This window comes from Perognathus longimembris, chromosome 8 (genome assembly GCF_023159225.1).
Source record: "Perognathus longimembris pacificus isolate PPM17 chromosome 8, ASM2315922v1, whole genome shotgun sequence".
NCBI classification, from domain to species: Eukaryota; Metazoa; Chordata; class Mammalia; order Rodentia; family Heteromyidae; genus Perognathus; species Perognathus longimembris.
In genome coordinates, this window is record NC_063168.1 from 45,668,729 (window position 1) to 45,682,620 (window position 13,892).

Genomic DNA, 13,892 nt, shown 5'->3' on the forward strand with positions numbered 1-13,892 from the left:
CAACAAAAATAAAATTTCTATATGGATACCCCACCAACCCAACCGTTATTTATTCAAGACTGTCCCCTTTACCTTACATCTAGACCAGCCAGCTATCACATTTAATGTTTCTCTTTCCTATAAGGGTCATTGAAATCAGGATTCCCAATGAGAAAGGTTTTGTTAAAAATCCAAATTTGTCTCCACAGATAAGAGGAACAAAAATGCCAGATGGGGTTGAAGATCACACTTTTTACTAGTTTCTTGGTCAATGTGCAACATACAGCTAACTGGCTCCTACCAGCCTATAGGCATTCTGGGATTTCTGGGAAGGATTTCCAATGATGCGTCTTGCTTTAAGATTCCTTTGTGTGTGTGCCTGTCTGAACCCTGCCTTGAATCAGGGCCACAAACTCTTGGTTTTGCCTTTTCTTCTCTACCACTTGAGCCAGACCTCCACTTCTGGCATTTTGCTGGTTGGCTGAGTCTCTTGCATTTGCTTGGCCAGACAGGCCTCAAACTGGGATCCTCAGATCTCAGCTGCCTGAGTAGCAAGGATGCTTATAGGCCTAAGTCACCAACACCTAGCAATATTCTTTAGGGTTTTTTGGTTTTTGTGCTGAACCTAGGCACTCAGTGCCTGGGCAGTCATTGTGCTTTTGGGTTCAAGGCCAGTATTCTACCACTTGAGCTCAGGTCCACTTCCAGCTTTTTGGTGAACAACTGGAGATAAGCGTCTCACAGGCTTTCTTACCCAGGCTGGCTTCAAATCGTTACTCTCAGATCTCAGCCTCCTAAGTAGCTAGGATTACATGCATGAGCCACTGGCATATTCCTTACTTTTAAGAGGTCCTTGGGGACTTAGTATTTATTAGAACAAGTTAGGACAAAGTCAGATGGCAAAGAAATACAATACATCTCAAATTTCCATTAGCACATGGTTTTATTTATAAAATTCAGCATATTGTTTACTATTGCCCATATCCACTTAAATACTTTTCAGTTCTCAAAATAAAGATCTTTGAAATTGGACTCAGACAAAATATTACTAAATAGTCTATTAAGATATCATCCCAGGGCATTGATAGTGAACATTATGGAAAAGGTGTTAGTATAAAATACAAAAGCATTGCAGACAGTAGCTTATTCGTATCACCCTCACTCCTCCGTTTTCTCATGTAGTAAGCTTTATTCGCGAAATGAGTTCATTTACAAAGCTGTTATTCTTTGCTATCAACTCAGCTTTCATCTGTTTTAGCTTTATTTTGATGTTTTCTTCTGACATTTCAGTAAAAGGCACTTGTTTCACCTTGGATAGAAACTCCTGGATAATTTTTTCACCTTGCTGAAAAACATGTAAATATTCCAATAGTCATAAAAAAATAGTCATAAAAAAAGAATTTTTTCTTTATATTTCAATTTAAATATGCTGCCTAACAATTAAACTTTTTGTTGGGGGAAAGGGAAGTACTAGGTTTTGAACTCAGAACCTTGAGCTTCTTTCTCAGATTGCTTGCCTGACCAGCTGCTTCACCCACACCTCCCTCCAGCCTGGCTTTTTGGAGTCTAGTGGGCTTTTCTGCCTGGGCTAGCTTTGAGCCCAAATCCTCTAGATCTCAGTCTCTTGAGCAGCTAGGATTACAGGTGTGAGCCCCCAGAATCCAGTTTGCCTAACTTTTTTGTTATTATAAGTACACATGTCTAGAATACATGGGAAAGGCAACAGCTGCTATGGATTTTTTCAGAGCACATCATTAAAATGACATTTATAAATTTATTTACAGGTTTTGCTAATGACAAAGGAGTTGAAATATTAGTAGTTCTCAAATTCTTTTTCTATAATTGGTATATAAATTTAATCCTCTGGAGACAAACGAAAGGTTTACAAAGAATATTGTAAGGCATAAACAGTCCCTGAAAATCACACACACACACACACACACACATACACACTGCTCAGTAATGTCCTTGTTCTAAAGGACATGGTTATTACTTGCTATGTGACCAGTGGGCAAATTCCACACATTATTTATCTACACAATGGTGATAATATTATCAACTTGACATATTTGTCAGAGACTTAAGAGTTGATAAGTGTACATGGTTTAGAACAGTTTTTGACAAAGAATAAGTACTATCTAAATGTTTATTAATGCATATGAAGCAAAAATAGTCTGCTTTGCATTCAAGTGAATCAACAGATAGTAAATATCTTATACATAAAGGGTAGATACCCAATGGATACAATAAAGAGATACTTGTCTATTAAAAAGCAAGTATACCTTTTGTTTAGATATAAAGATAAATCTAGACTAATATCAATAGTTATGTATTTGTTTCCTTTAGCTTTAAAACTTACCAAGATGGACTATGACTTTTGTTGTAACTGGAAATCAGAGATTACATAAAAATCTAACCCCAAAGAGCTATGGGTCTGCTATACTGAATTGCTGATTTTTAAAAAAACATTTCATGACAACTTTCCATATTTAAAGGTATTAGCAAGTCAGGATGTACTTCTCTTGTTTGTACAGCAACCATCTATCCTTTTAGGGCTGGAAATGTGGCTTAGTGGTAGAGTGTTTGCCTAGCATGCAGGAAGCCCTGGGTTCAATTCCTTAGTGTCAAATAAACAGAAAAGGCCAGAAATGACATTTTTGGCTCATGTGGTAGAGTGCTAGCCTTGAGCAAAAGCAGCTCAGGGACAGTGTCCAGGCCCTGAGTTCAAGCCCCACGACAGAGAAAGGAGAGGGAAGGAAGGAGAGAGGATAGAGGAGGGAGGAGGAGGGGAAGGGGAGAGAGGGAGACGAAGAGAGGAGAGGAGAGAGGAGGGGGGGAGAGGGGGGAGAGGGAGGAGAGATGGGGGAGGAGAGAAAAGGAGGAGGGGGAGAGAGGAGTGAGGAGGAGGGGGGAAGGGGGGAGAGGGAGAGAGGGGGAGAGAGGAAGAGGGGGGAGAGAGGAGAGAAGGGGGAGGGGGAGAGGGGAGAGAGAGGAGAGAGAAGGATGGGGAGAGAGGGAAAGAAGAGAAGAGAGAGAGAGAGAGAGAGAGAGAGAGAGAGAGAGAGAGAGAGAGAGAGAGAGAGAGAGAGAGAGAGAGAAACGGTCACTGGGTAAGAGCCAAGGAAATTATAACGCATAAAAACCCTCACAAGGTATGCTAACAGTTCATGTTGCCAGGATCAGTACATTAAGATTCTTTTCTCTTTATTATTAATAAGAAAGCCTTTAAAAATTTAAGCATGTGTTGTACCTTCTATGCTGTGTGAACATCTAAATTTGACCAATAACAAGCACCCTGTCCACAAATAGCGTTCTTTAATAAACATGTCATATACCACTTTATACCCTAAATACATACATTATTCCTTTTGTGTGTGTGGTAGATTGTAGGGCTTGCACTCTGGGCCTGGGTACTGTCCCTTAGCTCTTCAGCTCAAGGCTAATGCTCTATCACTTGAGCCATGGCACCACTTATGGTTTTCTAGTGGTTAATTGGAGGTACGGGTCTCATGGACTTTCCTGCCCAGGCTGGCTTTGAACTTCGATCCTCAGATCTCAGCCTCCTAAAAGATAGCTACGATTACAGGCATGAGCCACCAGCGCCAGGCAAATGTATTATGCTTATCTGTCCAAATATATTCTAGACCCCTGTAAGGTAGGAAATTATTTCTTCTTCATTTCTGTGTTAGTACTTTATACCTAAGTAAAAAGGCAATTTAGCTGGGTCCTAGTAGCTCACCCCTATAATCCTAGCTACTTGGAGGACTGTGATCTGAGGATGGTGGTTTGAAACCAGCCTAGGCATTGAAGTCTGTGAAAGTCTTTTATCTCCACTAAACTACATAAAAAGCTAAAAGTGGAACTGTAGCTCAAGTAGTAGAACACTAGCCTGGAGCACAAAAGCTCAGGGACAATGCCCAGGCCCAGAGTTCAAGCCTCAGGACTGCCCCGCCCCCCTCCCCAAAAAAATTAACTGGAAAACCATAGCCCATGTGAGTATTTTCCCTTTGGGGAACTGGAAATTGAAATCTGTGCCTCACACAGGCTATGCAAGTACTCTGCCCTCAAATTAGGTCCCAAGCCCTCCTCTGAATAAGTTTAAAGCTTCATTAATATTCCTTTATCCCAATATGGTACCTGAAATTTGTATTTTTTAGGACAGAACTGAACCCAGAGTCTTGTGCACGATAAGCTGTGCCCCACCAATACAGAAATCAAAATAAACAAGATGAATCATTGGCCATGCAAAGAGATATAAATGAAAGCCAATAAGCATGAGTAAAAAAATAAACACTAGAATCATAGGCAAAATAAGTAACAACTCATCTCTTGGTTACTTGGTTTACATAACAACACAGAGGTTATGAAATAATTATAAAGCAAACTGACACACCTCTCTTTCCAGATAGCACTTCTTTGCTGCGGGTTCCATTCCACCACGTCCTTGTGGTGAAGTTCCTATATTCTGGAACTCCTCAAGTTCCAGGGCTTTTTGTTTGGCACACTCTATTACATGCTTGGGGAAATTAGCAAGTTCTGCAACATGAATCCCAAAACTTTGGTCACAGACACCTACAGAAAATGATATGAGGAAGAGAATGGAGAAAGAGACAGCTTTATGTAAATGCAGTTTTCTGATTTTATGAAGCAGAAATTAAAATACCAAGACAAAAAAAGTATTATTTGTATGTGTCACTAATTACGAGTAGCATTTAATTAACTAAGTGAATGGTCTACCCACTAGATCTACTAATATAATTTACTAATACAATTCTCTAGAGATGGCTGCTCAAAATCAGCACAAAAAGAATTTACAACAGTTTAAGGAATTTAACATATTTTCCCAGGATAAATTGTTTATTGTTCTTATATATAATCTCATTCTGTGTCTGAACTACTGCTAATAAATGACAACCAAATTTTGGAATCAAATTAATGAGTAAGTTTATAAATGAAATGGCTTGTCTTTATTTCTGTTTTTACAGTTGATGTATAAACACTGTAAAACACATTCATTATTCTTACCTGCCCAACTATATTCTAAAGAACTAGAAAGTAGGAATTAATTCATTTTTATTTCTTTATTGCCTTATTTAAGTGTAAGGTCCAACCCCAGGAAGGCTCCATGCAAATGCCCCTCACCTGTTTAAGTCTGTACCTAGTACCTGCATTACCTAGGTAATTGGCACACCCGGAGGCAGTTACTTCCCCCTTCTCTGAGGTCACATCCAATCCACCTGGCCATACCTCCGGCTTTTCCCTATACAATCCAGCTCAACACAAGTCCCTGATCTCTTGCCTTTTCTCTCTTACTCTCTCTCTCTTCCCTTGGTCTCCCCATGCCTCCATCTTGTGTGGGCTGGCAGTTTGCTCTCCCCCAATAAACTCTTCCCTGCCTGAACCATGTGGTGGGTTTCCTTTCCAGTGAACTTTACACTAAATAAATATACAAGTTAATTGGAAAACTATAGCCCTATCAGTAATTTTTTTCCCTTGGGGAAATGGGGATTGAAACTCAGAGCTTGGCACATGCTGGGCAAATATTCTGCCCCTGGAGTTAGAGCCTAAGCCTAAATAACTGTAAAATTAGACAGATAGACAGACAGACAGACAAAAATTGGAGTTTGGTTCCAGTGACTCATGCGTAGTCCTTGCTACCCAAAGACTAAGATCTGGACAATCAAGGCTTAAAACCAGCCCTGGCAGAAAAGTATGCTAGACTCCATTCCCAAAACAACTAGCAAAAAGCCAGGCTGGAAGCGTAGCTTCCAAGTGAGCAAGTGTGGAGCTTTATGTTAAGACCCTGGTCTTGGCCAACACAAAAACTCTTGGCCTAGTTATTATATCATTTATTCTGGACACTTTGCATAAGTAAGAGAGGCAAACAAAAATAAAGTAGAAGCAAATACCTAATACACATCCAGAATGAAGGTTGAATTTATTTCTATCTTCTCCTTACTTCATTTGGACATTATATGAAGCTAGCTGGTGCTGGTGGCTCACGCCTGTAATCCTACTCAGAAGGCTGTGGATCCCAGTTTGAAGCCAGCCCAGGCAGGAATATCATGAGACTCTTATCTCCAATGAGCCACCAAAATGCTATGATTCAAGTGTACAGCACTAGCTTCAAGCAAAGTATCTCAGGGACAACACCCAGGTCCTGAGTTCAAGCCCCAGGACTGGAACCAAAGTGTGTGTGTGTGTGTGTGTGTGTGTGTGTGTCTGTGTGTGTGTGTGTGTGTGTGTGTGTCCAGTTAGACACCAGTGGCTCATGCCTGTAATCTAGCATCTCAGGAGGCTGAGCACTGAGAACTGAGGTTCCAAGATAGCCAAGACAGAAAAGCAAGCCTATGAGACACCCTTATCTAAAACTAACCAGCAAACGGATGTGCTGTAGGTATAGCTAGAGGTAGAATATCAAATGTGAGCAAAATAAAAGAGAACATGATGTTAACTGCCAGGTCCACTATAAATATCTATTGTATAACAATAATGCAAGTACAGTAACTCCACTGAAGCATAAATGAAAAGAATCAAGACTGTTTGCCAAATGACACAGAAAAATAAATGTATTCATAGGATATCAGAAATCTAGAAAGTTATTTTGAGGACTGGTAAAATCAATCCATATAGTATTAAAAAAAAGAAAATTTATAAAATCTCACAGTGTGTTAAATCTCACAACTCCATAAATGCTCAACCCACAAACAACAAGCTTTTCCAAAAGAATGATATACTAACAGGTCATTACTAATACAGGTAATTACTAATGATATATAGAGCTAAGAGATTTGAATGAACATGTTTCTTTAACACAACAGTTAAAACACAATTAGATAATTACAATGATTTTTGAGACAGGGTTTCATTACGTAGCCTCATGCTCTTGTGTACCACCATGCCCAACTACAAAATACATTTTATTAAAATATCTTATTTATGGGCTGGGGATATGGCCTAGTGGCAAGAGTGCTTGCCTCGTATACATGAGGCCCTGGGTTCAATTCCCCAGCACCACATATACAGAAAATGGCCAGAAGGGATGCTGTGGCTCAAGTGGCAGAGTGCTAACCTTGAGCAAAAAGAAGCCAGGGACAGTGCTCAGGCCCTGAGTCCAAGGCCCAGGACTGGCCAAAAAAATAAATAAATAAAATAAAAAATAAATATAAATATATATCTCTTATTTATAACTGGAATTTCAAAGCACACTATTTCCTAAAAACTAATATCACATGAAACAAGATAAGTATATCCTTCAGTGGGGATATTTAAACATCCTTTCTAAGAGTAGTTCTAATATGAGACCAAATATAATATCCAATACTCTTGTCCCTACTCAGGTTAATCGGAATACATGTGGCCTATTAAAAACTGGGTGGGGACTGGGAATATGGCCTAGTGGTAAGAGTGCTTGCCTCGTATACATGAAGCCCTGGATTCGATTCCTCAGCACCACATATATAGAAAATGGACAGAAGTGGCACTGTGGCTCTAGTGGCAGAGTGCTAGTCTTGAGCAAAAAAAAGTCAGGGACGGTGCTCAGTCCCTGAGTTCAAGGCCCAGGACTGGCAAAAAATAATTAATAAATAAATAAATAACAACAGTGACTGATACTAACTCAGAAAAAATAAGGCAATTAATTATACTTCAAACGTAGTTAGTTTCCCATGATTACTTTCTGAATTTATATACCAGTGATATACACTTACCTTTCTTCACCTGATAAAGCATTGTTAAGTTCTCTTCAGTGGTTAATGCTGTAACATGCAGATTATTCACAGTTGGTATCTGATTGGCCAATGCAGTAAGTTCATGGAAATGGGTTGCAAACATACAAAAAGCACCAATCTTTGTTGCAATGTACTCTGATATAGCCCAGGCCAAGCCAAAGCCATCATAAGTAGAGGTTCCTCTTCCCAATTCATCTATGATTATTAAAGAATCTTTGGTTGCAGACCTAAAGCATACAATGACATTTTTTTTCTTATTAAAGTAGTAACAATCAAAGAATTTCCAGCTGGGTACTGATGGGTCATGTCTGTAGTGCTACTCAAGAGGCTGAGATCTGAGGAATGCTGTAGTCAGTCCTCAGTCTGGGCAGGAAAGTCATGAGACTCTTATCTCCAATTAACCAGAAGTGGGGCTTTGGCTCAAAGTGGTAGAACACTAGGCCTTGAGCAAAAGAATTCAGGGACAAGGGCTGGGAATATGGCCTAGTGGCAAGAGCGCTTGCCTCATATACATGAAGCCCTGGGTTCGAGTCCCCAGCACCACATATATAGAAAATGACCAGAGGTGGCGCTGTGGCTCAAGTGGCAGAGTGCTAGCCTTGAGCAAAAAGAAGCCAGGGACAGTGCTCAGGCCCTGAGTTCAAGCCCCAGGACTGACCAAAAAATAAATAAATAAAATAAAAATAAAAAAATTCAGAGACAACACCCAGGCCAACACAACCTAGAAAAAGATTTCCAATTACGGTAGCTATCACTCATTTTATACTAGTCAGTCAAGATTTAAAAAAAAAAAAAAAAAAAAGCTGAGTGCCAGTGGCTCATACTTGTAATCCTAATAACTCAGGAGGCTGAGCTGTGAGGAGATTTCTAAGTGGAGCTGTGGCACAAAGAGTAGAGTGTTAGCTTGGAGCAAACAAGCTCAGGGACAGCTCCCAGGCCCTAAATTCAAGCCTCAGTACCAGAACAAAAGAAAGAAAATTCAAAACAAGAAGAGCAAAAAAAAAAAAAAAACCAAAAAACCCACAAAGATTACAAGGTCAGGGTATGATAGCATAGACACGCACGCACATACATGGCTGGTGATAGTCAACTGAGTGCCTCCCACAGCTCCATCAATAAGGAGATATTACCACTTTTTTTTTTTTTTTTTTTTTTTTTGGCCAGTCCTGGGGCTTGAACTCAGGGCTTGGGCACTATCCTTGAACTTCTTTTGCTGAAGGATAGCACTCTTACCACTTGAGCCACAGCACTACTTCCAGCCTTTTCTGTTTATGTGGTACTGAGGAATCAAACCTAGGGTCATGCATGCTAGGCAAGCACTCTATCACAAAGCCACACTCCCAGACAGATACTCTATATTGAATATAAGAAAAGGAGTTGGTTTTGTTGCTGTTGTTGTTGGTTGTGGGGCTTGAACTCAGGGTCTGGGTGCTGTTCCTGAGCTCTTTTGCTCAAGGTTAGCACTCTACCACCCTAAGCCACAGCTCCACTTCTGGTTTTCTGGTAGTTAATTGGAAATGAGTCTCATGGACTTTTCTGCTCAGGCTGACTTTGAACCACAATCCTCGGCCTCCTGAGTAGCTAGGATTACAGGTGTGAGCCAACAGTGCCAGGCTTTTTTTTTTTTTAAGTCAGTTGTGGGGCTTGAACTCAGGGCCTAAGCTCTGAGCCTGAGCCTGAGCCTCCCTGTGCTCAAGGCTAGCACTCTACCACTTAAGCCACAGTATCACTTTGGGTTTTTGAGTGGTTAAAATGGAGATTAAGTCTCACAGGGACTTTTCTTGCCTGGGCTGGCCTTGAACCTTGATCCTCACATATCAGCCTCCTGAGTAGCTAGGATTACAAGTGTGAGCCACTGATGACAGCAGGGACTGACTTTCTATACAGCCTTGACTATAGCTGGATGACCACAAACTGTCCTACTGGGCGTGGGGCTTGAAATAAGGACCTCACACTCCAGCTTGGCTTTTTTGCTAGCCTGGGACTAACCACTTGAGCCACATATCCACTTCTGGCATTCTGGTGGTTACGTGGAGACAAGAACCTCACAAACTTTTCAGGCTGGCTTCATGTCCATGATCCTCAGATATCTATCAAGAGTATGCCTGTAATGAATGTCCCTAAGTGTTTGATGGAGGACCCTGCTAACATACTGCTCATGAGATGGGGACATGTCTTTTCAATTTTCAGGGAACTGACAAAAACTTACCTGAGGATAGAAGCAGTTTCTAGCATTTCAGCCATAAATGTGGAGACTCCTTTCAACTGACTGTCGCCAGCCCCAACTCGAGCCAAAATACAGTCTACAATGGATATTTTTGCTGACTCACAGGGCACAAAACACCCAATTTGAGCCATGAGTACTATTACCCCAGTCTGGCGGATATATGTTGATTTACCTCCCATATTGGGGCCTATAAAACAAATTTTATCAACAAACAAGATTATTAATTTCTTTCTGCTACTAGTACGTAGTCCTAAATTGTGTACCAGTAATTATCACCTAAATCACAATGACAACACAATGAGAAGCAGAACTAGAAGACACACAAAGAGATAGACAAGCAAAATACTGTCCATGCTACCCCCGATCAATTCTTATTTTTTCAGAAAAATAACTCCATTTGTAATTTGTCTTAGAAAGATCATACATTTATCCCCATGGATCAGAGATACCTTCAAGTTAATAACCCACACTAATAAGACATGTCCCTTCCTTTAGCAAATAGACAATTTATTCCTCAGGAACAGGTTAAATAAGAAACCAATTTGAGGAAATAGAATATAATCTTAACTACTTCCCAAATGTATTTGTCCTAAGATGAATCCCACTGTTTTTGAAAATCCTTACGATCTCTCAAACTCCCAAGATATGCTACAAGGCTACTTTTTTTTTTCTCACATGAAGAATTGTCTTAAAAGAATTACTACCTTAAGCTGAGATTCCTCTGACAGGTTCTGCTTGGCTTTCAATGACCTCACTACTTAAAGGACTACCTTTAGTAAGCTTTGAGCATAAGCATGTTTATTTCTAAATGCTCTGAACCCCTGAAATAAAAGGTTCAGGTAGAACTCTAATAGATCTCTTTAAGCAGCAATGTCCTTTCTAAGCCAAACACGCATATACTACCAAACAGAATAAATAACATACTCTTTTTCTAATGCCAAGGCCTGGGACGTTTTCATCAGTTTAAAACATATTCCTATTTCAATTTTTTTAAGGGAAGGAAAAAAAGGCTCTCTATGTATGTTTTCTGGATTTTATTTGTATTACCAGTAATGATGTGGAACGTCTGTTTTTCCTTATCAAAGCGTACATCGTTAGGAATAAATGCAACTTCATCTTGAACTTCAACACAAGCATGTCTGGATCCTTTCAATACAATTCTTCCTTGTCCTTTCTCCAAAATATCTGGTCGGACATACGGAATAGGTGCTGCATTTGACACATGAGCAAAGCTGACAACAGCATCTAACTGAGCTAGTACATCATTAAGTGTTTGCATTGGTTCTATATAACCTGTATAAGGATAAAAACAGAAAATGTACACAAAAAGTGAAGAACAAGTAGATAGAAGCTGTAAGGAAAAATTCAACCATCCACCCATCTGAAAAATGAAAACCAATTTCTTAATTTATGCATATTTATTTATTTGTTCGTTCATTCATTCATTTTGTGCAGGTACTGGGGCTTGAACTTGGGGCCTGGGCACTGTCACTTAGCTTTCTTTGCTCATGGCTGGCATTCTACCAGTTGAGTCACACCTCAGATTCCAGCTGGGGTTTTTGTTTGTTTGTTTGTCAGTTGTGGGGCTTGAACTCAGGGCCTAAGCACTGTCTTGAGGGGGGGGAAACAAAGCATAGAGACAGCATCCAAGGCCCCAAGACCAGCACTAAACTTCCACCCCTCTCACCAAAAAAACAAAACAAAAAACAGGTCCCTGATAAAAACTAAACAAAGTATGTGAAGACAGTAACAGTGTCAGAATTCCTGAAGAGATTCTACATGTTTTTGCTTTTGCCAGTCCTGGGCCTTGAACTCTGGGCTTGGGCACCATCCTTAAGCTCTCTTTGCTCAAGGCTAGCACTCTTACCACTTGAGCTACAGCACCACTTCCCGTTTTTTCTGTGATTAATTGGAGAGAAGAATCACAAGGACTTTCTGCTCAGGCTGGCTCTTAACCACAATCCTCCAATCTCGGACTCCTGAGTATCTGCTGAGTACCTCCTGAGCTACTGGTGCCGGACTCTACATGTTAACAAGTTTAAAGTGGTTTGCAGAATAGACTCACATGTCCTACAGACTATCAGATGATTGTTAAATGCTTCATAGACATTCAGAGGAAAGTGTTTTAATTTTAGAAAAATACAAAATTATGTTTCTAATCAAATGACTGGAAATTGGATGCAGCTTTTGATTTCTCTTGTTCCCAATAAAACTGACGCTTGCACAATAAACATTAACATATATACATAGCTAAGCCCACTGTTTGACCACAATTTAAAAATGTATTCCTTTTTTTATCTAACATTTAAGAAAAAAGAAAGGAAGGGTTCACATCACTCTGTAATGAAGCAATAGGAATGTCTAAGAATTAATTAAACATTAGTGGAATAGTTACTATATTTATTCCAAAGTGCATTAACTGCACTAGGCAATTAAACCTAGGGTCTTTCACATGCTAAATAAATCCCATAGCACTGATATTACTTTAACCCTTGTAACTACTTTAAAACTCAATTCCTAATGTATCACGAACAGGCTTATTTGTTTGTTTTGCCAGTCCTGGGCTTGGACTCAAGGCCTGGGCACTGTCCCTGAGCTTCTTTTTGCCCAAGGCTAGCACTCTACCACTTGAGCCACAGCTCCACTTCCAGCTTTTTCTGCTTATGTGGTACTGAAGAATAGCACCCAGGTCTTCATGCATGCTAAGCAAGCACTCTACCACTAGGCCACATTCTCAGCCCTATAAAAAAAAGTTAAGTGCACCTTAATTGAGAGACTACACGATCCTTAGCATCTCACATTACGTGACATACTATCAGTACCATCTTTTTTGGGTTAAACTAAAATTGTAATGTTGAGGTGTGGTGGCATACAACCACGTGTGCAAGAGGGACTGTGAGTTCAAGTCCAGCCTGAGCAACATAGAAATTTCTAGAGGGAGTCCTCCAGCATAAAGGAAACTATGTAGTTTAAGCTGATCTTCAAGTTATTTACAGTTCTGGCTATCCTTAATTCACCGTTCTCCTGTCGCTGCCTCTAAACTGCTAGGATTACAGGTGTGTGCCACCATACCTGCCTATTTCAAGTTTTTTTTTTTTTTGAGGAAAACTCAGGGGTAAATAGTATTTACAGGGAAATACAATCAAGGTTCAAGATCATAATTCAGCTAAAGTATTATGCTAGTTATCTGATAGTGCCCACTTTAGTTAGAAAAGTAATCTTGCTAGGCACCTGTGGCTCATGCCTATAATCCTAGCTACTCAGGAGATTGAGGTCTAAGGATCACCGTTTGAAGCCAACCCAGGCATAAAATTCCTGTGAGGCTCTTTATCTCCAATTAACCACTCAAAAACCAGAAGTGGAGCTGTGGCTCAAAGTGGTGGAGTGCTTGCCTTGAACAAAAGAGCACAGGGATAGCACCCAAGCCCTACAACTAAAAAAAAAAAAAAAGATAGTCTTCACAAATCCTATTCATCACAATTCCAGTATATAAAATATATTAAATTATGTTTTAATTTTCTAAGGACATGCACAACAGCAAAACAATTTACAGAACTGCAAGTGCACACAGCTTCTTAAGAAGTAACTGCTCACTTCAAAATAATTCCATATACAGATGCTGAGATAAAGGACAGCCTCTTACTTAAATAGATGCCATTAATACATCCAGGACCTGGATGAATTATGTATTACCAATACTACATCTCACAGTAAAACTTCCTACTTTGTCCCAACAGTGTCTTCTATAAAAATTTCCCAACTCTTCTCCCTATCTTGGAATGATCAACTGCTGAATTTTGTTTTCCTGACTTTAAGTCTCCTTAAATCTAGAATACATTGTTTTATGGGGTGTTTTTTGTGGGTTTTTTTGTGCTTCGTGACAGGAACTTTTTGTGTCTTTTTTTTTGGGGGGGGGGGTGTTTGCTCAGTGTGCTCCTCCACTTGTGAGCCACAGC

General features: G+C 39.9%; 1 protein-coding gene across 1 annotated transcript in view; it reads right to left on the reverse strand.

Moving 5' to 3' along the window:
* Positions 1–751: 751 nt before the first annotated feature.
* The window catches only part of Msh2 (mutS homolog 2), a 53,968-nt gene continuing 40,827 nt past the window's right edge, over positions 752–13,892 (reverse strand). Inside the window, exons 12-16 of the mRNA XM_048352976.1 lie at positions 10,984–11,229; positions 9,919–10,123; positions 7,689–7,936; positions 4,373–4,551; positions 752–1,324 (exon numbers count right to left, since the gene is read on the reverse strand). Coding sequence (XP_048208933.1) covers positions 1,154–1,324; positions 4,373–4,551; positions 7,689–7,936; positions 9,919–10,123; positions 10,984–11,229 — 1,049 coding nt within the window. The 3' untranslated portion in view covers positions 752–1,153. The remainder of the gene's footprint in view (positions 1,325–4,372; positions 4,552–7,688; positions 7,937–9,918; positions 10,124–10,983; positions 11,230–13,892) is intronic.